Below are 24,719 nucleotides of genomic sequence, written 5' to 3' on the forward strand. Positions count from 1 at the left end.
GCACTAGCAGGAGGGACAATGCCGAAGGAAAGCAAAACTCTGCACACTTTACCGCCTGGCGGGGGGCCTGCACAGGCCTCCCTTTGCTTCCTGGCATCAGTCACTAACAGTTGCATCCAGGTTGCTGCAGGGGCGGAGCGCTGTCTGTGAGTTTGGCAGTGGGAGCCCCCGTGGTGACAACCGGATCAGTGTCCAAGCTCTCGGACATCTTGTCACAAATTAGGTCAACAAGACGCTCAAAGGTCTGCTTCACGTTGACGTTGTCCTTGGCACTGGTCTCAAAGAATTCAAAACCTTGGAAAGAGGAGGAGAGAGTTGCATGACATCAACTGTGTGATGATCTCTTTAAAAGCAGGCGAAATACTCTCCAAAACTTACCCAACTGTTCTGCCAGCAGTCGGCCACTATCCACTGAGACCACGCGCTCCTCCTCCATGTCACACTTATTCCCAGCCAACACCACCTGTGCATTGTCCCAGGAATAGGTTTTTATCTGGGTCGACCTACATGGAATAAGAAGCAAATAAATAAACGTCTGTTGCGTAGTATGGGTTAGGGTTAGGGTTACTTTACATTACTGCGGAATGCTTTGCAGTTTGTGCAAGTACGAGCATGAAGTGTCATATATTTGTCTTAAAAATTAAATCGGTGAAACTATATAATTTCAGAATGGATTTCTAAAAATTCCAGACGGGACAGGAAGAGGTGAGATTCAGACATGTGCTCATAGTATTTGAAGGATTTTAGGGAATTAATATTTAATGTGACGTTACTGTTCTCAACCAGACGACCAGTTTAGCACAGGCTGAATGCAATAGAGAGAGAGAGAGAGAGACAGCAAGAAAGAGAGGAGGAAAATATGACTCAGAAAGAGAGAAAGCAGCATGACGGTGCCACTCCGCCTCCTCCTCCTCCTCCTGACTTGCTTAGTGCAGTTAGATGGAAGTCATCTCCAAATGCTGATCATGGTCACTCAGAGAAATGAGCATGTGTGCATCAAGTCTTCCACATACATGCAGGCTTGTAAGGATAATTAGTATATATATAATTAGTATTGTTGGACGCTGGAGGAAAATCGATGGATGAAAAATGGAAAGCAAATGCTTTTAAATTGTTGAGACACCAATCAATCTGCATGAATTATTAAAACGAAGTACTTTGTTTCATGTCAACCTTACAATATATATTCCTGCTTCTGTCCCTCTCTGGAAATGAGCACATCACAAGCATAGTCGTGAAGGAGTTGTTGCCGTGGCAACTGCCCCCCCTTTACAACCTTGTCACAAGGAAGAAGAGATAGAGGAAATGGAATTAAAAGCCTGTGGCAAAGCAAACATACAGAATTCTGCTTGTATGACGAGTGAATTTGTCTCCTCCCTTCCTCCCTTCTGCGCCGCTGATCGTTTTGTGCACTCTCTGATAAGTAAGCCAACGGTTCTCTCTTCTTGTAATGCAAACTCCATTAATTTAGATAACCACCACAGACTACAGTATTCTATCAAACTGTCCAACAGGCCTTAAAATAATAACAAGCGTGTCTGGCTTCAACTTCTTGAATGAAAAAGCCATGCTGTCCTTATTTCTCATAATAGGCAAAACTGATGCAAATCAGGTTGATGATGTGGAGAATGTCAACACAAAAGCTGCTTGCTATGAGCGCAAAGTGGACACTGGCTCTACAGTGATTTTTTATACACCTAAGATGGGTGTGCATGGGGGTGAAGCCTCGGCAGCAAAACTACATTGTCATCTCTATCAAGTCAGAGTCTGAACATCATTTCCTTGCAGCTGATGCAGCAACATTGTGGGAATATTACCACGATGACTCAGATGATTTAGCTTTAAAAAAAAAGGGGGGGGGGGGGGGGGACTCATTCTGTGCTGCTGTAATCTCTCTTGACTGGCAGATAGAGATAAGTGCAGAGGATAGGAGGTCATAAATATAATGTCAGGTGACAAAAGTCCTGGAGATGCTACTTGGGGTGGAAAGAGAAAATGGGCATAGCGTAAATCTAAGCACACATTTATCTCTGAAATTCACCGAAGCCTCCTGGTCTGCATGCTGCGCTGATCTCACAAGAATATGCTTGTTTCTGAAGTAAGATTCTTAACCCAGAAACCTAGTTTCTCCATCCAAATGAATGTTGCTCCTATGTTCTTGTCACAGACATGAATGCATCATCAATCATCAACATTAGGCCTTGGCTGAAAGTTACAGTTCCGCATGCAGAAGCTGGTGTGACTCATGGATGGATGGATGGATGGATGGATGGGAGCCATGACCTTGACAAGCTTCCCATGGACATGACAAAGATGCAGAAACACTCTTCAATGAGACTCTCAAATGCTAGAAGAGACAAAAGCGCTGTTGATGCTGAGAACCGTTTGTATAAATGGCTGCAGCGGCATTAGGAGATAGGCATGAGGAACCGCAAGGGTTACCATGCACAAAACGGGCATGGCATCAAATGGCTGCGCTATAATGACAGACAGGAAGCTTAACCCAAAGAAAGGAATGGAATAAAAGAGGACATTGATGAAATAAGCATCTTAAAATCAAAACCAACGCTAACCAAACTCACCAGTCCTGCACGGCGGCAAAAGATTCCTCGTTTGTGATGTCATACATGAGGATGAAGCCCATGGCTCCACGGTAGTAGGCAGTGGTGATGGTCCTGTAACGCTCCTGGCCTGCTGTGTCCTACACACAGACAGCTTGATTTAGCAATGCTGCTTGTGCCTGACTGATATTCAGCAACATCGATATCAAGCCACACGGCATATTCTAGTCCATAAGCGAGCAGGCATGCGTCATCAGTTATTTATACACGGTTCTAAGAGGTACTTTCAATGAAAATGGAGCAACATTCGAGGGCTATCTAGATTTCTACATCTACTTTTATTTATGTGTACTTTCGTTGTGCTCGTGATGTGGAAACAATCATTACGCTAATCGCCTCGCCGGATTTGCATTTGACGGGATGCCAAAAACAGCCCTTCAGTTGAGGCTGGAGCAATCGATCCTTCCCTGTCCTCGACAGAACGTTCACTCGGCAGTATTCAGCGCTCATCTTAAGGCATGCTTTCCTGATAGATGAGGCAAAAGACATGAGGTGTGATTTCGCAGTAGTTAGAGTGCAGCACACAGATTGCCCTGGAAACTACTTCCTGCTGCAGCCTCTGCTACAATGTCAAAAGAAATGCGATTTTTTCCCCCCCCAAATCGACTCGAATGAAGCTTTTCATAGTATTTTCTTAAGCGTGATTTCAGTCGTTCCATTTGTTGAAGTCGTTTTCCTGCCAGAAACTGTTTGCAGGTGTGTCGATTTGTTGTTTTATGACCCGCTGAACAATAATATCTCCCACTGACGTCCCTCCTGTTTATTCTGTATGTTTACTGGCTGTCACTCCACCCACAACAAGTGCGTTCGCAGGGTCCACGATGGAGATTTCTGGCCGCTCTACTTGGCTCTTGTTAAACAGAAGCCTGACAGGCAGCACTATGGGCACAATGCGTTCGCCCTCTATCAGTCTGCACACGGCTGCAACAGCGTGCCGGTTATAGCCAAAGGACAGCTCTGACCTTCGCTGAACACAGAACTCACATTCTGTCAGCCTTCCGCCACAGCGAGGACCTTTTGTCCATTTACAATGGCTCCAAAATGACATAAACATGTGATTGTGTAAATTTGTTTTAATGTCAGCAGCTAGTGTTTGTTTTTAAATGGCTTTTTAAATGTCAAAGAGGATGAGGAAGATCTTTCGGCAGCATTTCCTGCTGTTACCGTTAATGTAGCAGGGTTTTTTTTAGTTTTATGTCTGATATGTGAGACACTTCTTTATGCTGTTGCTTCTCATCGAGCTGTCGATCAAGCCTTGGCGTATGAAGACTATTTTAAGGAGCCAGTCTTAGGATAAAATACAGGACAGAGTGGAATATGCTGATTCCTGTGAAAGGGGGCACTTGGAAAAGTTTTGCTTCTCGTCTGCCCACCAGAAATCAATGCACGCGACGGACAGTTTCAAGAGGAGAGGCAGTAAACGGGGGGGTGGGGGGGTTGTTAGGGTTAAGTTTAGGGTTCGGGCCACTCACTGTACAGAGAGTCCAAGCTTCTCTGGGCCTAATGTGCAAATGAGGAAAATTCTATTATCTCGATGAGAGACTAGTCAAATCCAGATTTCATACCCACTGAAGGGCATTTTCTTTATATCCTTTAAACATTAGCAAATGTCAGGACACTGCTTGTTCCCGGAAGAAAACTATTCTGACAAGAGAACAAATCTCTAAAGAAATGCTTTGCTTTTGGGACCGATAAGAAAGAGAGTGAGTCAGCTTTGGGAAATAAAGAGAATGATCTAGAGATAATGTGCAGCCCTGCACTGTCTCTGAGGCATTGCTAGACCATCAGCTTCTCCTAATTAAACAGCCTCCGACATTCTTCAGTTTGTCACACATTCTGAGGAAGGTGTTGCGTCTGTGCTTTTGCCAGCTGTATGCCAAACTCACACTTACTAGTTTCCAGTCAATAACGGCGACACTTCCGTCTGTCTCCGTGCTGACATTACGCCTTTGAACCAACACTAAACACTACGCTCTCCCCAAAAGCTTTACCCGTTTAATGCACGCCTCATAGTTACAGAAGAACAAAGAAGTTATTGTGTGTGCAGATGGATTCGTACGCTCTCTTTAAGATTGCTTTTGATGCTTCATATATTCAGTATATTCACATATGTATCAACCTGTCACAGGTCAGAAGAAAGAGTATTACAGACAGGAGTCGCTACAAGAGCACAAATAAGTAGAATAAGATAGGGGGGGGAACTGCTGATGTCCTCCTGAATCATGCTTTAACATGCAAATGTTCTGGCTCTAACTAAATTAATTAGAAATGTTAGCATCCTTGGCTTTACAGAAGAAATCGGAAACATTGGATATACATTATTACTGGAAACTATCTATAATTGTTATTATATCATATCCTCCTGGGACCCAGCTTTGGGTTAGCATGTCATCTGTAATGGACGAATGCCCACTACAGAGGACTTGCTAACTGGCTGGGTCTTAGGAGGATATACAAATCCTATACAGAGGGTTTTGTATGAAGAAGGAATCGAATAAAAAAACATGTTTGGTGGTTACTGGTGTTTTGCTATTATTTCATACCCAGATCTGCAGCTTGATCCTCTTTTCATTCTTGTAAACGGTCTTCACTTTGAAGTCGATGCCCACCGTGCTGACAAAGGCCGAAGTGAAGGCGTCGTCGGCGTAGCGGAACAGGAAGGACGTTTTACCCACGCTGCTGTTGCCAATGATGAGCAGCTTGAACATGTAGTCAAAGTTTTGGTCACCCCCCTCTCCTTTCCCCTTCACATCCTGAGTGGCAGCCATCTGCAATAACAGGAACATAGACATGGGGGGGGGGGGGGGGGACTTCACCTTTAATTTACTGTCATAGCGGTGCAGGAAAGATGTGAGTCCACCTCATTAGAATTCATCAATTCTTCAGTTAACTGAAAGCTCTTTTTCAAATCTTCTAGGAGGTGATGTACTCGAGCCAGGAAAGTAAAAGGATAGAAAGCACTCTGTGTCCTTTAGGGGGGGGGGGGGGGGGGGGGGGGGTAATGCAAGCTTGTTGAAGAGGCCGCAGATCAGAGGTGACAGAAGGCTGTGTCAGGCAAAACCAGCAGGGCCAAGCTGTTGGACTGATGAACGTGAATAACCAGGATTTAAAAGAACGGATTCATGCAGTGAAGCTATAAGAGCTTATTATTACTGGTGCTAATTTGCATTCTGCCCCTGAGTGAATTTCCAAATAGGGCCTAAATATATCATTGCACTGGACGCCCCCCTCTACACCATTTCAAACCCATGTTTTTACATTATTGGCAGTATTATGTTTTGTTTAACATTTCAGAAGCATCCCCGCAAGAAGCAAAATGTAATTTCAACGCGTCTGTGATAAATTGCTTGTTTCTCCTGAGCAACGACTGCAGCTCCACGGAGCGCTTCCTGCCGAGCTGTCGGCCGAAACGACCCGAGCGGACACGAGGACAGAGTGCAGTCCTCTTTGCTCCAAGGTGAACGGGCGTTATCCGGACGGAACCGCTGCGCGTTCCGCATCGCCGTGCAGCGGACCCACTTCACAAAGGATGCCGGAGCTCGGTCCCGCTGCTGAGCCTGCACCGGGTTCTGTTCGCTTCGGCGGAGACGATAACGGCAAAGGACGCCGCTTTCCACGTTTCAGCTCACGGACACGCGATGGATGGAAGCTGCGCGCCCGTGAACGCAGCGCGAGGAGATTCTGGCCATTTGATCTATATAGTCGTGAAATTCTTCCACATCACGATCAATAACTGGAACTCGCGACGCGTTGCGTGAACAAACCTGTCCTGGAGGCCTCGGTGTGCCTGAGGGAAACGGCTGTAATGTTTGTGGCGCTGCTTTTCTTCTCTCCCTCGCTTCTCTTTCTCTCTGAAGCGCCGACCAGTTTCAGCACCTGGGAGCTGTCCTCCCCTCCGCGCCGGATCTGCCCCCCCCCCGAGCTGATAAGCCAGGCTCGCGTGAGAAGAGCACGAGCAATGGAATGGAAAGTGCGTCTCACGCACGTCTTTGACGTCACCGGGGGGGGGGAGCAACATTTTGTGGGGGTTGTAGTTTTTGCCCGGTGCCAGCCCGGTTTTAAAGAGGTTTTCAGCGCTCTCTCTCTCTCTCTCTCTCTCGCTCTCTCTCTCTCTCTCTCTCCAGTCATGCTCCTTACCTTTCCATACAAATCCATTTTTGGTCTCGGTGCCAGCTCCGATTTCCAATTCCCTCCAGTTGCTATAATAAACCCCGCTGCATTTTGTTTAATGGCCTCTCCTCTTGCGTCACTCTCCGTCGGCCTTGCTGCCCCCCCCCCGCACTCCGCCCATGCGCTTCAGAGAACAAGCGGACTGAGCAAATAAGAGAGGCTTGAGTGGTGATGATTATTATTATCATTATGGGTCTTTCATTGAGAGCAAATGTTGTAAGCATCTGAGTCCCATTACTCATATATCAGCAAGGACTTTGCTACTTCGGTGCAGGCCCAAGTTAATTAAAATATACCTGCTGTGTGTAAAACATGCATTTATTCATTGTGCTAGACTAAATATACACTGCACACCTGCACTGCTCCCTAATGCAGAAGTGTGTCATATAGTCGACGTGGTATACTGGAAATAATACAATAAACCAGTAGACAGCGCAACCCGAGCCAGTGCCACATGAAATACAAAGAACTATATAGATGACACATTAATAAAGCAGATCAGATGAGCCTTTGAGCGGAATCCCCGCGCTGCAGAAAGTGTTTACAGATTCGACTCCAATAAATTCAGTAAATTCGGGAATCAGTGCGCACCTATAGCGCTTGTATTTTGGTGAAAGCTGCTCCGACAGCGTTAATAAGGAATTACTTTTTTTTTTTTTTTTTACATGAGTCAGAGCATTGGGGTCAGCCCCACGCGTGGTACCTGCCAAGCTTTCCACGTTAAGAATTTGTGTTCTATCTTCACGAATGTTCCGAATTAGTAACATGTTTTATATTTATATATATCCATGTGCCTCACGAGTGGGATAATGATCGATGCGTTTGTCTGCGTCTGAAACGGATTTTAAAACCCAATTGTTTTAATGCTGCTTTTGGAATTATTTCGTATACGCGGAACTGTTCTTTTCGAAACTTCAAGCAAGTGTCGATTTCGTAAACCACGCCGTGGTATTCACGACCGAAGCGTTGTAAACCAAAGTTTTCTAGAGATTTTTCCAGAAAGAAAAAGTCACTATGGCGCCATCTGCTGCTGAAACAGCGACGATACATGTTGTTTATGTTTTTGTTTATGTTTTTGTTTGGACTGGAATTTAGATTAATCTTTATATTTAAAAATATATATATATATATAATTTCTGAGTAATTTTGAATCTTGAAGTTTTGGCACAATTTAGACACATTGAATTTAACCAGCTAATCCTAAATATCAAATATTCTATAATCAGTCATAAAGATTCGGAAGCAGAAATCCTAAAAGATAACTGCTGCTTCATCAGCCTACCTCTTGACACAGAAATGAGCTACATATTCATATAGTGTGCCTAAATGCTGCTCTAAAACTCATGTTTTAGTAAAACTGAATGCATTGTGTACAGATGTTTGCTGCCTCTTCTGCTGGTTTCAAATACACAGGCTTTGAGATCAATTCCATTTTAGTGGCCCATGTGCAGGATGAAGGCCCGCTGAAAGGGAGCGCCATGCGACCCAGCTGGCCTCTTGCTCCGGGGGCGGGTTGGTATTTCTTTCTCATCATGTAGATCTTAGCAAACACAGCTTTCAGAGTGTCTGATGTAGACTTTTCTATTTGCTCTACAGATGGAGGTGGTGGGTGAGAAGCTGATCAAGGAGCTTCCGGATGATGCACGTGTCATTGCTTGTCATTTTCCTTTCCTTTCCCAAACTGTCCCAAACAGAGTTGGGCTCCGGGCCTTGGCCACACTTTTGTTTATGGCGTCCAGTGTGTATGCGCTCACACCGGAGAAAACTTCCAGATACAGCGGCGTAAGTAAACTAAATCTGCTCTATTAAACCTGAAATGAACTATCCAAAGCAGAGAACTTTTATTTATTTTTTTGTTGATATTTAATTATATTTATAGATTTATTTTCGTATTTATTTCCACATATATCTTTTTTATTTTTGAATCTTGTTTTATATTTTTTGTATTTATATTAACAGTTTTTTATGTATATGTATATACAGTATATATGTTTTTCTTTCATTTTTCATTTTTCTTTATATTGTTTATTTTTAATTGTGCCGGTTTTGGTCCTCCATACTGCAGCGCTCCTCCTGAGTGACGTCCCTGAAGATTTCCAGAATGAGTGAGACTGTGTGTGACTCGGCCGGCTGATGAGATACATTCTGACATCACTTGGCTGCTGCGGTATTTGTCCAGTTTTTTCTCTCTCACTGGTAGAACAGATGGAAACCATGTCATAATCATGTTGTAAAGTCCATCGAGCGCTGTGACTCTGGCTCTCTATTGAATCACTTCACTACAAAGTGCCGTGTCTCCGAGTCTCTGCATGGGAGCTATGCTACATGAGGGATGGTGACGGCCAAGGTTTTTCTCTTTTCTCTTTTCTTAAACGTTATTCAATAGTTCTGTCTGTGTCCTTTTCGTGTGGTCCGATTTCCCCAGATCAATGCCTCTCGGGAGATTCGTTCAATCGGCAGCCACTGAAGGTTGGGCACACGTCTTCATGTTGTGCAAGGCGACAGGTGTCTGTAATGCCTCTCTGTGTAACCTGACCTTTGAGGCTCATGTGTAATATGCACTATGTCAGAAAACCATTGCTCTATGTGTGAATATCTAAAAGAGATTTCAATAAAATTCATTGACAAATATGGAATTTTTCAGTGAACAACTAATTTCGACTTTTATTTTTTCCCAAAATGAAGATGCAGCATTTCCATGGACACTTGTGGACAATATCTGACATCAAAAAATGACGTGTTTGTAACCCGAGCTTTTTCATTGCGAACAGCAGCCAACCGCGTCAGCTTGTAATACCGTTTTCTCCAGCTGAGGGCGCTAGTGCTCCAACCTGCGCTCACGTTTTGAAGACGCTTATTATAATGTTGAACCTGTGGATATTTTTTTATTAAATAACTTGCAGCAGACTTCAAATAACCTGAAATTGATATTCACCACGAAGGCCCGTTGAGGCGCCACAGATAAAAAACAAAAACAAAAAGCGTGAGCAATAAATAAGTGATGCGCAATCATGTCTGGCTCCATTGTCGTGGATGGTGACGGTGATGCAAATAATCACGTCTCAGAAAACACGATCAATGTTGACTGTCATTGATTCCTTGTCTGTTCCGTCAGCAGCAGCAGGGTTTCATGCAGCGTAATCAATATCATGGTCCCGTTTCATATCGTGACGTCAGACAGCGAGGGGGGGGGGGGGGGGCTGCCGGAGTATAAAGACACGGAGACGCTCGCCGGTCGGCACTCTGAGCGCACTATGTCTTCTGTCGTGGAAGGACGGAGAGATCCGGGACAACCACAGACGTGCGAACCCGCGCCGCGGTCCTGCGAGCCGCGTCGGAAGAGAATGGATGAGCGCGCCGCGCCTGCAGAGATGGCCAGGATCATCACGGATCCCTCCACGGGGAAGTGCTACTGCCGTGGGAACGTTTTGGGAAAGGTAGCGCCTTTGTACGACCGGTCTCTGTTTGGATGGACCGACCCGAAGACGCGGCGTGTTAACGGTGTCTTTCCCTCCTCCTCCCTGCAGGGGGGGTTTGCCAAATGCTACGAGATGACCGATCTCTCCACCAGCAAAGTTTATGCGGCCAAAATTATCCCGCACGCGCGCGTCTCCAAACCCCACCAAAGAGAGAAGGTAAGCGCGTGCGCGCTCTTTTATGAATGGATGAAAATGTGATCAGTTCCATTTGTGACTGTTGCTTTCTGCTCCTCTCGCCCTCAGATTGACAGAGAAATCGAGCTGCACAGAGTTCTCCACCATAAACACATCGTGCACTTTTATCACCATTTCGAGGACAAGGAGAACATCTACATCCTGTTGGAGTACTGCAGTAGAAAAGTACGTTTTGTTACCCGCTAAAGTCTGCATTGCACCTAAAACCAGTGGAGCAGAACGTTCTTTGGGTGTTCCCCTTCTGTTACTGTTCCATTCGTTTGTACTCTAGGAACCTGCCCTGGACTAATTCTTTTCTGCTCTGTTTTGCAGTCTTTAGCTCACATCCTGAAGGCTCGTAAGGTGCTCACGGAGCCGGAGGTGCGCTATTACCTCAGGCAGATTGTGTCTGGTCTCAGGTATCTGCACGAACAAGAGATCCTTCACAGAGACCTGAAACTTGGTAAGGAATATTTCTGCAGCAGTGTCGCTGTGACTGACTGTATTTTTGTTCCTGCTTCATTGTTTGCCCTTTGATCCCGTGCTGGATGTCCCGTGTTCACCACCTCTCGTTCCCTGCAGGTAACTTCTTTGTGAGCGAGTCGATGGAACTGAAGGTTGGAGACTTTGGTCTGGCTGCCAAGCTGGAGCCGGCGGGGAATAGGAGGAAGACGATCTGTGGAACGCCAAACTACCTGTCCCCCGAGGTGCTCAACAAGCAGGGCCACGGCTGCGAGTCAGACATTTGGGCCCTGGGCTGTGTAATGTGAGTAGCAAAGCAAAGTTTAGGCACCACTGTTTGATTTCATTTAAGAATGCATACTCTGCTTAAATGGGTATTCCGCGTTCCATGGAGTACTACTTCAGAATTGTCGGATGCTGTAGTGGAGACAATCCGCTGACCTTTTGCCTTCTGCTCGGCTCCAGGTATACCATGCTGTTGGGCAGGCCGCCGTTTGAAACCACCAACCTCAAGGAGACGTACAGGTGCATTAGGGAGGCGCGCTACTCCTTGCCCTCCTCCCTGTCAGCGCAGGCCAAGCAGTTAATTGCCAGCTTGCTGACCAAGATCCCCGAGGACAGACCCAACCTGGACCACATTCTGAGGCATGAATTCTTCACGCAGGTTTGGCACCTTTTTTTTTTTTTGTAGCCTCTACCCCCTTCATCCCGCGTCTGTCTCTAAACGTCACTTCGGTGCGGCGTTGACCTCCGTTCCACTGACTCGCGTCGACTCTCTGCAGGGCTTCAGTCCGGAGCGTTTGCCAGCGAGCTGTTGCCATTCAGCACCAGATTTCCACATCTCCAGTCCTGCCAAGAGTTTCTTCAAGAAAGCCGCTGCCGCACTCTTTGGAGGAAGAAGAGACAAGGTCAAATACTACGAGAGTGAGTACGGCATCAAGCACTAAGCCCAGCCGTGCAGTTAAAATGATGTTGTTTAGCCTTGTTGATGAGACGGTTGCCACGCCAGTGTCATGTTTTATCCCATAATGCTCTAACGTGAGGTTAATTAGCTCATGCTTAAAAAGAGGCCATGGGCTAATCTGTGAGTGTTGTCAATATTGTGTTTGATAGATAAGCTGTCCAAAGAGGAAGAGGAGATCTATAAACTGCAGCACGACCTGGAGCGAACTGCCATCAGCCAGCAGCAGAGGAAAAAGATCCCCGAGGTAAGTGGCCCCGCCCACCACGGAGGAGAATATCTGACACCGGTCATTTTGAAGCTATATTATCCATAGAGCTAATAAAATGAAATATTATGAATGTAGGGGAATCCGGTGAGCGACGGCAAACTTTTTAACAAGCGCGCTGCGTGGACAAAATGAAAAGCTTTTATTTTCCGCCACTTTGAATCTGTGGGTGCCCGATGAGTCATCACAGGAAGAGATGATCTCAGCTCCCATATTCTAATTCCTGCCGTCACTGATTTCCCACCCCAGAATGGAAGCCTTCCGCCATCTGCTGAGAGCCCCGTTGCCCTGGTAACAGAGAGCCAATCCCCGTCGATGCGAGATACGATCCGTCTGCTCGTCAGAGGAAGTCTGGGGAGCTGCAGCAGCAGCAGCGAATGTGAGTTGCACGTCATTTCAGGCTACGCGTCGAGAAAACGTCATGAATTCACTGGTAGCGGACGAATCGATCTAAATGACGGCGTGTTCTCTGCTGCTGCTCTTCATAAAGGCCTTGAAGACAACACGACGGGGAGCGTGGCCGAGACTGTGTCCAGCGTGTTGAGGGGATGTCTGGAGAGCATGCCGAAAGGTGACTGGACACGATGACATCGCCTCCACTCGTGACTGTTACATGTGGTTGCTGGTTAGAGAAGGCCGTGTTGAAGAATCTCATAAACAGAGAGACGATCATGTTGGAATTAGCGTTTCTTGATTTGATTTGATTTTCAAAGACGCACCACTTAGCATTGCAAAACGTCTACCACCTCAGAACAGTTTATAGCTGAGCTTTTCATTTCATTGTCGTCCTCCTCCGTGCTCTCGCCCCGCAGCCGGCGACATTCCTCAGGCCTCCGACAGCTGCAGCCTTCAGTGGGTGACTAAATGGGTGGACTACTCCAACAAGTACGGCTTTGGATACCAATTGTCGGATCACACCGTGGGAGTTCTCTTCAACAACGGCACTCACATGAGCCTCCTGCCAGACAGAAAGTACGCGCTACTCTGCACTTTCACTCAACGCTCACTCGCTGCATGGAATGGAGCTGGCATGTTTGAGCACACTCTCATTACGCGGAAGTGCTTTGAGGAATCTGTTAGCATCGTGAGACGACTGATAAAGTCGAGAGAGAGAGCCTTTATTTAATTCAAACATCTCGCTGCTGTCCTCACTGATCCATGAAGCTCGAGCTCGCAGTCCTTCCGGTCAAGCAACTCTCTCTCTGTCTCCTCAGGACCATCCATTACTACGCAGAGCTGGGTCAGCGCTCTGTCTTCCCCACTTCTGAGGTCCCTGAACACTTTGTGGGCCAAGTGACAGTGCTCAAGTACTTCTCCCATTATATGGAGGAAAACCTAATGGATGTAAGTGCTCTTCACCCCCCCCCCCCCCCTTCTATTTTTATAACCCATATCTCCCTCGATCTCATGCGTCAGTCTACCTCTTGACGAAATGGCGACCTTCATGTCCCAGCCTGCTTCCTAATGTGCTGCTCATTTTGTTTCTCAGGGCGGGGACCTTGGTAGTATGACGGATGCACACATGCCCAGACTTTACCTGCTGCAGTGGCTAAAGTCCGACCGCGCCCTCATGATGCTCTTTAACGACGGCACCTTCCAGGTAAACACGCACCAACAGCACCGCCGTTGCTGGGCATGCTCCGATGAACGTTGTTCAAAAGGAGGAGAATGGAGAATAAACCAATCTTTACCTCCCACAGATCAACTTTTACCACGACCACACCAAGATCATCCTCTGCTGCCAGAAGGACGAATACATGCTGACATACATCAACGAGGACCGCGTCTCTAAAACCTTCGCGCTCAGGTCCCTGCTGACGTCGGGCTGTCCCAGCGACCTCCGTGATCGGATGGTGTACTCCTTAAACATGCTGCTGCAGAGATGCAGCTAAAACGCGTTGTGACGCAGCAGACTTGGCATTCGCAAGGATGTGCGTGGGAAGGATGAGTTTGAGGACGACACTTTTTGAGAAATTTAATGAGATTCCTACAGTGATGCAGCTACGTGACTCGGCAGACTGGGGGAAGGGGAGATGAAATGTAGCAAAGACCATGTTTGGTAAAGGGCTGATTTGTATGTCGGTTGATAGAGGAGAGAATTGACTGAGGCTGTCGGAGTATGTTGGTGTGAATGATCATGATCGGCAGAAAGGGAGGGCTATTTTAGAAGTGAAGACGAGTGCTGGGCTGGCACCAGCTGGGATGTGTGTGGATATATTTAAGGTTTTATAGAGACGATCCATAAAATGTTGCTCTGAATGGAAGCGGAGCAAGACTGTGAAATAGTGTAAATGATGTACAGTGAATGTCACAGCCAGCTCGGCAAGGATCTACTAACATTTGTGAATTCACCAAGTGTGTGTGTGTGTGTGCGCACGCGTGTGTGTGTGAGAGGCTGTATTTCACAATAATATTTCAAACTGTGATTGTTAGGTGGGGCATTATCACCATGAAAGAAAATGTCCTCAATAAATTATTGTGTAAGAAAAGTTCAGTATTTATTTATTTAATAAAAAAGCTTTTTCTATTTTAAAAGAAAGTCTTTGTCTATTTATATAAAACTGTTGGGTGTTTTGCTGCTTTCATAATTTCTCTCAAAATAGATGCCTTTCTTTCTTTCTTTCTTAAAAGTCATCTATTTTGTGAACTTGTTTGTTTTTTAAGGATGTAATAAGTAGAGTTCATGCACTGACCAGCATGTCGAGAGTTAAATTAAACTGAACTACACACATCTGAGCTGTAACCAGGATCCAAACAGGAAATGAGCACAGAATGGGAGATGGTTGCGTGATAGCCAGCACGCTTACAGTCAAGTTAATTACACTCTGTTTCTCAAAAATCGAGGATGGCAAAGGTGAAACACACAAACACGCACACACACACACGCACACACACACACCGCCATATGGCTTTATATACAAATGAGATGAACAGATAAACAAACAAACAAATCCTAGCTGGAGATGCAGACTGACGAAATGACACACTTGGTCCAACTGTGACGGCGATCGCGTCAGAGCTTGTAGGGTCACATGTCTACACCCATTCTTGGACATCTTTGAACGTTCGCTGGCCGTAACCATGGCAACAAGCAGCCACTAAATACGTTGGAGGCAGTCGGAAATGAATGGAGGCTGCGTGAAACGCATCTGACACTTTTTTTTTTCTTCGCAGGAAGCTGGAGTTCATGTTGTGACGTCCTTATAAAATTGTAAGTCCTATCTTTTCGCTACTACCAATTGACTTCTTCTGCTGCAGCCTTTCTGTCCTCAAAGTGAATATTGTCATCCAGCTGTCTGTTGAACACCCCTTTGCCTTCGTTGCTTATGTAATGCTGGGGCGGGGTGCGGGGGGGCGTGGATACTGAGTCATCCCTGTAGAGATTCACTCAGAATATCTGTGCACTTCAGAGTTCAATAATGAATGGCTGATGCATAAACATACCCACACAGACTGAAGCTAAAGCGGAAGTAGCCCACAGGAATTATTCATGGAGGCACCTCCTGGTCCGAGTGTGTGTATTTTGACACTAATGGCCCCTGGATTGGAAGCTGAAGTCAGACAGAAATAGATTTTATTGGTCATGTGAAGCTTTTTTTGGGGGGGGGGGGGCTCTTGTGGGTGTTTTTATCCCAAGACAGAAGTGAGCATCTCATTCAAATGGCTGCAATGGATTTAACCAAGCAAGCTGAGGGAAGGTGTCAGATTGAAGTGGCTACACATGTGAAAACATTTCCCAGTGATGTCTGGTGTAAGCGGCAATTCAGGTCAGGTCTGTGCGTCAGCAAATGTAAGGTGATCAACGTTGTTGGCCTCACGGGAACGTTCTATGCGTCTGTGTAAGCAAGCGAGGACATGAACTAATTGGGGAAACCCCGTGGGATTCAAACAACAAAGACTGCAAGTTCACTCAATGTTCTGAGTGTCACTGTCATCTGGGAAAAAAAAAACACAGCCATGACACTTCACCCACACAAGTCTGCTCCTCTGTTATGCCACACTGACAGGAGAAAGAAAAAAATGTCTGTCAGGCTTAGCTCCGGATTGAATCTAAACTGCAGTGACAACGGTGAACATGATTTCTCAACTTCTAGCAGCAAGTTCTCTCCAGGCAGACGAGTGAGTCAGTCTGGTATTACAAGTGATACGCACATTCTGCCGGAAGGAATAAAACAAAACACACACACACAAATAAAAACCTGCTCTGATACATGCACTCACTGGGAAGCACTTGGGGGGGGGGGGGGGGGGGGGGATTAAAAGGCCTTTGCATGCCAAATGTCAGAACTCCTCCTCCCACTCTGTGGACAAAAACAGATGTACTGGAGAGGTATAGATGGGAAGAGTGCGCCTTCGGCCGTTTCCCTGCTGCACACACAAGCCTTCAGTATCGACTGTATTTCTGCAGGCTAACCAATTAAGTGCTTTCAAATATTTAAGAAGTGTGTGTGTGTGTGTGTGTGTGTGAGAGTTGCTTTGTCCATCTTTATTGTCAGTCACAGGATAGAAACACTCCTTACAAGCTTCTCATGTTTCTGCCCTCCACCAGGCAGGCTTGCATTTAAATACACGTCACAGATCCTGCCTTGTATCTACATTTAGGGACACGAAAGCAACTCTGAGCCACATGCTTCCCATAGTTAGTGACGGAATCGTAGATTATAACCTGCTAAAACAAGACATTTCTTCAAGTTGTTTTTTTGTTTCATAGCAAACATTTATTTAATTGAAAGCCCCGTAAGAAAGTCCCGCTGTAAATATTATTTAGAGCTGCTGAAGCTGATTGTTAAAATTTCAGCTCCCAGCCATAGTTAGAATAGAACTTATAACACATGACTAACTACAGCCTCGATGATGCTCAGACAAGTCGAAACCTCACAGAGGAGCCTGAGCATGGGAACCAAACCCGCTCATTCATAGGCTGGTATGGATGGAATGTGATTTCCCTTTTGTCGGAAGTATACCAAAGAAGGGCTTGAACAGTAATTATGTCCAAGCCGTGCATTTCAACGATCACCTGCTGAACTAATACGTCGTAATGACAGGACAGGGTGGTTGATGCTGTGGGATGTTGTTGAAATGCATTCCAAAAGCTCAAATTCCTCATGCAGACAAGCTTTGCTGTTGATTCCAAAGGCATTCTGATGTATGGAATTATGAATCAAACTGATACTGTTATTGATCTTTAGTGGAGAGTCAGATCTGGCCTAATTACTGGACTGATGAGAGAACATGTTTGTTAATGCTGGACATTTTACGTTCTAGTATCAGTATAAGACTTGTGTTTCTTGTGATGGCTAATAAAAAGCCTAAAGCTGATTTTCATTGCTGTGGAAGCCCCTGCAGACTATTTCTCTGTTTCTTCTCTATAGTTTTTTTTGTCCGAAGGCCACCCACACACAACAAGTGGGATGTTCTAATAATGAAAGTCAGCAGGCCATTCATTATACATCCCATTTTTGAGGAAGTCGCATTCTTTCTTTAGTTGCTGGAGGAGGCTGCAGGGCACTTGTTTTTTGTTATTTTTTTCCTATTTTATAGAAACTGAACAAAAAAGAAATCCGCAGCTCTGACGCTCATCCACTGCACACGACAGTGCTTTTGCAGAAATCACTGTGACGTAGGTTGCATGCAGCGAGTTAGTATGGCACGCAATGTTCTCCTTACAGTTAAGTAGTGGGGGTCTATACACTTAATCAGAAAAATGAGGGCCAAATATTTCAATAATGATTCGAATTTTGGGGGTTTATTTGAGTTTAATTTGGATATTTTCATGTTAACCATTTACAAACAGTTCCAGCTTTATAGCATGCAGACAGAATTAGGTTCATATGAGCTACTTGAGTCAGAGCTTGTGGCTATATAGGATGCTATATGAAACATGTGACCTCTGTGTGAACTAGAGCAATTGACAATATGCCACACGCTAATATCCCAAATGGACAAAAAGGATTATGAGTAACAAAAGCTCACGGTTTAAATTCAATGTCATTTCCGTGTTTTGTAATTTACTCTCTGCCGCGGGAGCACGCTTGACCCATGAATAAACCAAAAGCAATCCAAAAGGTTCTCTTTTCAGTCAGGGCCTTTAAAGAGCGGTAATTTCAGGAAATCGCAGGAGCAACGAGAAAGCATCACTTAAATACTATTGAGCATGAATGGCCATTGCTGGTGACTCATTCTCAAGTATTTAATCTGTCTGAACACCTAGCAAGGCATGAAATGCATGACGAAGAAAGCACAAGGCATCATGGATAGATAGATAGATAGATAGATAGATAGATAGATAGATAGATAGATAGATAGATAGATAGATAGATAGATAGATAGATAGATCAGACTACTGTCTAAAGTTTGATCAGAAACATAGATAGTAACTGAAAAGTCTATGATATAACCTCTGGCTCTTTGGCATTTCACACAGCGGCAAGCCTTCATCTGGTAAATGTTAAAGGCCATTTCCAAATTGCTGTTTTCCCAGAATGCACTGGACCTATGTGAGGGCAGATGAATGGCCCATAGTGAAGAATGGAGGAGCTGCATAGAGATTAATTTCCACAGAGGGACCAACTCTTAGATGACGCTGCAAAGTGTTGGCATTTCATAATATGCATTCACAAAAACATTTTCAAAGCAGCTACTGTTGACACATTGCGAGTTTGACTGGGTGTTTTGTGTGGCAGACAAACATCCATTTTTCTCCTTCATGATTTAATCATGGAACCACACAAGATAGTTGTTATCACATGTTGTTATGTGTATCCCCAGCAGTTAAATGGACATAGTGAATGTAAGAACCAACAACCACTTCTTGCTGCACTGCTAAAACTGCTTTAAGAATGACTAAATGACTGAGGGGCTGTCTCATTTTTAATGCAGACGGCAGCTTCGCTTCAGTCGCGTCTGTCTGTCAACATGTTCCTGTCTCTTTATGTGCCCGGGCTCTATCACTCATCAAGATCTCTCCCTCCATCATGAAAAAGGTAACCTGCCAGACATGAGGTTTCTGTGGTCGGGCAGCGTTTCTGGCAGTTTGTCTGAGAGTCCCATCAACGAGCCAATCAATGCATCATCTCTCATAATAGATCAGCAGTTTCCACTTGCTCTCCCTTTGAGCTGAGTGGGACACACACGCATACACACACACACACACTGTATCCATGGCAACTGGTAGTCACATCCCAGTCCTAGCATAGACACCCAACTGCATTTAATTTGACTGCTTTCTGTGAGTCATCCTGTATTGTGCGCACACTTCCTCTGTTAATATATATAAATATATACATAGTATATTAAACACACATTTGACTCATTCCACATTTAAAATCTGAATTATTATAATTTTTCAAATATAACAACAATAATTTACTATTATTATTATTATTATTATTATTATTATTATTATTATTATTATCTACTATCTTTTCAGTTTGCACTAGCAACTTCCCTTGTTGTTACCCCAGATATCAGCAGGAAGTGTCTACCCAGAGAAAACTTTATCCAAAAAATGACAATGACCTTATAATATGTGTGATAAGTAATAAGTAAGTGATCAGTCAAAAATTGTGATTGGTTAAATCTTTTATAGATTTTTCATAGATTATAAGAATTTTGTTGAATGAGCTGTTTGTCGACGTTTTGACACGACGGACTGCTGAAAAACTGTAGTGTCATTTTCTTTTCACGCTGTAGCAGGACTGTTGTCACTGTTTGTATTCCTTCAGGGGGAAGTGAAAAGGAATACATCCTACTGGACATCCTCTGTTTGACAAGACAGATTTGACGGGAACAATAGGCAAAAATAATAGAGGTGGGAAGTAGAACGAGGAGGTGGACTGTAATCTCTGAAAGAAAGTGAGTGAGAAGAAGCAAGCTAATTAGCAGCCTTACAAATCCCTACAGTTAAATCGAGCCTGTGGGAGAAAATAAAGGAAATCTGAAAGAACAACACAGAAGACATCTATGGTATACAGAGACAAACTAAATCCAGCAACATGTTAGTGACATTGCTGACGTCATTCAGATGAATGACCCATATAAGTAATGCATTGTCTCCAAAGAGAAATCAGATTCAGCCATGACTCCTCTCGTCAAATATTAATGATAGAAAAAAAACAATGGACATTATGTTTGTGAGTTGTTGTTGTTGTTGTTTTTCCCCCTGTGAATCATAAATGCACAAATAATTAAAATAATAATTTGCTGCAAGTGACATAATCCAATAGGGAGCTCCTTGTTGAACTCAACTCAGGCTTTAGCAAACAAATACACAAAGGCCACCAGACAAAGCCCCCGTACCAATGGAGTAACGCCGCTATAATGAAACTACATGCAACCTATTTATCTTATCGTCTTTGAAAATTATACAATGCATCAAATAATATTACAGTTATTATTCAATAGACGAATAAATAAATAAATAAATAAAAGCTCAAATTTAAGTATTGTGCTTTTCTCTTTTTCCATCTAGGTGCACGAGGTTTTTTGTTAACTACATTTCAGGACATGCCGAGTGGCCGTTACATTACCTTACTCTCCATGACAAATAACATGGGGTTTCTCTATGGAAGTAAATCTGTGCCATCGGAGTTCGAATATGAATTTCGATGCTGACAAAATTCAGTGTTGGAAATTCACATTCCAACTCCGATGGCATGGCTTTACTTCCATAGTTCTCGCTCACTCTCATGAGCTCACCTCTGACGACCTCGGCTAAATGCAGCAAAGCAAACAAGCAACTTGACTCACTGATGCGACACCTGCATGTAGTTCTAAGCTTTGTCTGTGCATCTGTGCGTGCGTCAGCTAAGAGCCCACCTGCAGTTGCTTATGCTTGACTAAAACCTATTAATGTCTGTAGCGTCATGTGTATTTGAAAAGGCTCACTGCAGCTCCAGGGCTCAGTAGGTGTAAATGCTTCCGTGTTTCCTCTTATGTTCGTGGGTTTTCAGGTTTTCCCCGCATTTTTTCTTCTCCAGGTTCAAAGACATTCATCCCCTGTAAACAACAGACTTACGGATGATTTCCAAGTCACTGGATGTTGTGAGACTTGTGTATATAATTGTATATATTTTTACATTTTATTCTTCCATGTATGTTCAATGGGTATATTTTATTACCGGTAGTTAAACAACTTATCTGATAGCTGTTGGTCCTTGCTGTAGCCCCCTTCACATAAGGCATTTAGATTAAACTCAGCTTTACATGACTCAAACTTCTAATTACCTCGCAGATCAGGTTCTTACTTTGTACCTTGATGGAATTACCCAGAGTTGTGGAGAGTCACATGTTTTAAATATTTTTCTATTTTGGTTTTGAGAGGCTTGATTTAATCTTTTGTGGCATTTAAGTGTTGTGTGAGCGATTCCAAAGATCCACCCAAATACTTTCAAGATCAACCCCACATTAAAATGTCATCAAAATATGTCAAGGAATTTTTTTAAATGCCTCCTCCTACTCTCACTGGTGCAGGTAATAATATAGATGGTAATAGTAGAGTGTATACGCACAGTAATGATCGTGTTGATGGATGAACACACACTCACACACAGACTTGATTTAGAGTAAACGGTTGTAGAAACTAGAACGAGGGAGTTCTGTTCATTATCAGCCTCATGATTTTATTAAATAAAGTCTACAACATCTGGCATATAAACTCCAGCTATCAACAGCTAGATAAGAGTGTGAGAAAACATTCTCCTTGTCTATCCTTCAAAGGTACAAATGTGTACACCGGTGCGTTTTGTGGACAAGCCCAGACATGCCTGAGAGCACATCGTGCTCCAAATGTCCCATGTCAAGAACGAGGAAGACACTTTTTTATATTTGGGCAATCACCACCTGCATATCTACCGCCGTTGAGTAAAAGAGGTGCAGTACCTCATCGTTCTGTTTGCTGTTAAAAACACAGGGCGATAATGTTTCTGAGATTCCATGCATAGAAGTACATGTGTCTGAAGTTACGAGCTGGGTTAGCTCAACAATGAAACGAACAAAATGAGATCATATGATTCACATCAAACTCATAGGCGGTGGACTGTTTCCCAGCCTCAGCCTTTCACACCTCACTGCCAGAGGCATCATGGGATTGAAGTATTTCAAAATACATGAGATTATGTGTTTTTACAGATTATCAAACACACAAACATTTTACTCCAGTCCAGACAGCAAAAGCAAGCACTAGAAAAAAATATATATATATCATAAATGTAATATAGAATTCATATATTCTTCAAACAAGTGTGTGTTCATTAAAAGCATGCATTTGCTCCACTTGCTTGTACCATGGATTGTGGGTGGAACATAAAAGGGCTTGCAGCTGCAGATCCCTGAATGCGTAAGTGAAAACGCCTTCCTTCCAGCAGGAAAGAGCTAGCTGTCTAAGCACAAGGTTTCCTGCTGCCTAAATTCTTCCAAATAGTTATTTTCCTTCCAGCCTGCATCCTGAGTTGACGAGCAACTGCTAACCTCTTACAATAGAAATTTGCAGCAGCAAAGAACCTTCTTCTGAGGGCAGAGTTTAATAATATTGTTTGGTTTTGACCCACTTTAATCATCAATTAATAAATCAAAGTTTGACTTTAGTTCAGACAACTCTCTTGATCATTTGCAATTGTTCTCTATCTTTCTGCCCCATGCTGTGTTTACCCTCCAACCAGTGGGTGGAGCAGAGTTTGCCGGATTTCCTGCACAACAGGAAACACAGAGCAGGGTGAGAGAGATGCAAAGGGCTCAGAGCTGATGGACGACCTCTCTTTGCCACATTGTCTTGGGCTTCCTCAACAGGTGCAGATTAGTCTTTAGCAGAATAACAAAAATGGTGTTTCTCCTTGATTTTCATTTTTGTTTTTTATTACTATTGTTGGTTGAACTATAGCTTTTGTATGTTGAACTGCACCAGCCATTTACATAAAATTTAACATTGGTATAAAACTCACGCCCGGCCTGAACCTAACCTTGTTACCATGGTGAAAAGACATTCATGCTGTGTTCACAGTTCAGTGATGTGTGATGCGTGAATTAGTTGTTTGCACACGTTGCACTTATGTTGAAAATAGACTGAACTATATACTGGTTTATATATAAGAAATAATGCACACAAGTGATTAATATGGCCAAGGAGGTTTTGTTAGTGTCAGCAGGAATACAGAAAAAGGAAATGGATTTATTGGGATTTAGATGCAGGTTTAAATTTACCGGTACTAAAAGTGATTTGTGGGCCTTGGCAGGACTATGCAGTCTCTTGAGACCACTTCCTGTTCAGAATTACTGTCAATTATGAATGGGAAAAAGATTTCCTCAGAAGAAAACACATAAAAAGGCAGAGATTGAGTAAATAATGAAAGCAACAAAAGCAAACAGAACTTCTGAGGTTGCAAATTAATGGGAGGATTCAGTTACTTTGGCAATGTCGTGTGATAATGAATGTTTGTTGCCTTCTAAAACAGCGCTCGATATTTAGTGACGCAGCGGTAGTCAGATATATTGGGTATTTTCTTCAGAATCCAAGTTTAATATTTCCTTATATTTTAGCAGTCAATCATTGCTATCTTAACAGAGATTAGGGTGATGGTACACAGACATAGTATATATGGGATTTATTAATTTGCTGTAGTTTGTTTATGGCTGTCCATAAGGATGTCCTTGGCTATAAAATGATTAAATATTAATTAACTTCATGAGATTTAATCATAGATTGTAAACTAAGGGGTTGTTTGTCTTAATTATGGATATCGGTTTCTATGAGCGCCTAATGCGCTGGGATAGATGCTATCTGGTTTGTGATGTGTGTACTGTGTGTACTGTGTGTATTGTACTAATTCCCTCTCAAGACTCAATTTGACTGAGCTGCAGCCACAGAAGCTGTCTGGGCATGTCTGACAAATATTGCAAAAATGAAAGCCAGAGTTAAAGCAAGAATGAATTCCTAAACTGTTTGTCAGACGCTGAAGCAAAGATCAGTTGTTGATACATCACTTGTCGATTTCAATCAAGAAACGCCAACCACGACCGGATGTCCCTCCAAAACTTCAATCAGTTTCACAACTTTTCCAGTTGTCTTGCAAACAGACTGGTGCAATCAAATAGGGCAAATCAACCGTTCTTCAGCTCTAATTGTTCGAGGGACAGTAGTTATATTCCGGCGTTAAAGTGACGGTAGACGGCTGTCTATTTGTGTGATTCTATGAGGATTCTCTGAAAGTGATTTTTAGACGACTGAGCCGACTGAGATTTGCACATTTTGTGTGGTGGCAGATCTGGAATTTGAAAGATTGAGCCTTGGGCAGTGTGTGTGTGTGTGTGTGTTAGTACTGGATGTTCACACACTAAGTCCGATCTCAGTGACAACACCAATCCATTCCTCCGGGCTGTTCTTTCGCGTCTCAGAGTCGTTCTCTTTTGTTGTGGCCCGATTGCGAGAGCGTGAAAAACCATGGGGGGCTGGGCTGGGCTGGGCTGCCGCAGCAACAATGAAGTGGTGACGTTTCCCGAGCAGCAGCAGGAGCGTCCTAATTTGTTTAAGTTGGCATTGAAGTAAGAAGCAGCATATTGTGCTCTGCTGAACATTTGAACATCGCAGCAGA

The 24,719-nt window shown here is 43.9% G+C and overlaps 2 protein-coding genes across 2 annotated transcripts; one reads left to right on the forward strand and one right to left on the reverse strand.

Annotated features, from left to right (window-relative positions):
* Window positions 1-103: 103 nt before the first annotated feature.
* rab3c (RAB3C, member RAS oncogene family) lies at window positions 104-6,776 on the reverse strand. The gene is made up of 5 exons (XM_068738668.1): window positions 6,759-6,776; window positions 5,165-5,389; window positions 2,583-2,701; window positions 379-503; window positions 104-294 (listed from the first exon to the last, which is right to left on the reverse strand). Exons 1-5 carry the CDS (start codon window positions 6,774-6,776, stop codon window positions 104-106), a joined length of 678 nt encoding a protein of 225 aa, XP_068594769.1.
* A 3,269-nt stretch (window positions 6,777-10,045) lies between these two features.
* Window positions 10,046-14,668, forward strand: plk2b (polo-like kinase 2b (Drosophila)). The gene is made up of 14 exons (XM_068760742.1): window positions 10,046-10,228; window positions 10,319-10,426; window positions 10,514-10,630; window positions 10,778-10,907; window positions 11,027-11,210; window positions 11,372-11,570; window positions 11,689-11,830; window positions 12,020-12,114; window positions 12,385-12,514; window positions 12,626-12,706; window positions 12,948-13,107; window positions 13,350-13,479; window positions 13,625-13,735; window positions 13,836-14,668. Exons 1-14 carry the CDS (start codon window positions 10,046-10,048, stop codon window positions 14,025-14,027), a joined length of 1,962 nt encoding a protein of 653 aa, XP_068616843.1. The 3' UTR covers window positions 14,028-14,668.
* The last annotated feature ends 10,051 nt before the right edge of the window (window positions 14,669-24,719 follow it).

This window comes from Brachionichthys hirsutus, chromosome 4 (genome assembly GCF_040956055.1).
Source record: "Brachionichthys hirsutus isolate HB-005 chromosome 4, CSIRO-AGI_Bhir_v1, whole genome shotgun sequence".
In the NCBI taxonomy this organism is placed as follows: Eukaryota; Metazoa; Chordata; class Actinopteri; order Lophiiformes; family Brachionichthyidae; genus Brachionichthys; species Brachionichthys hirsutus.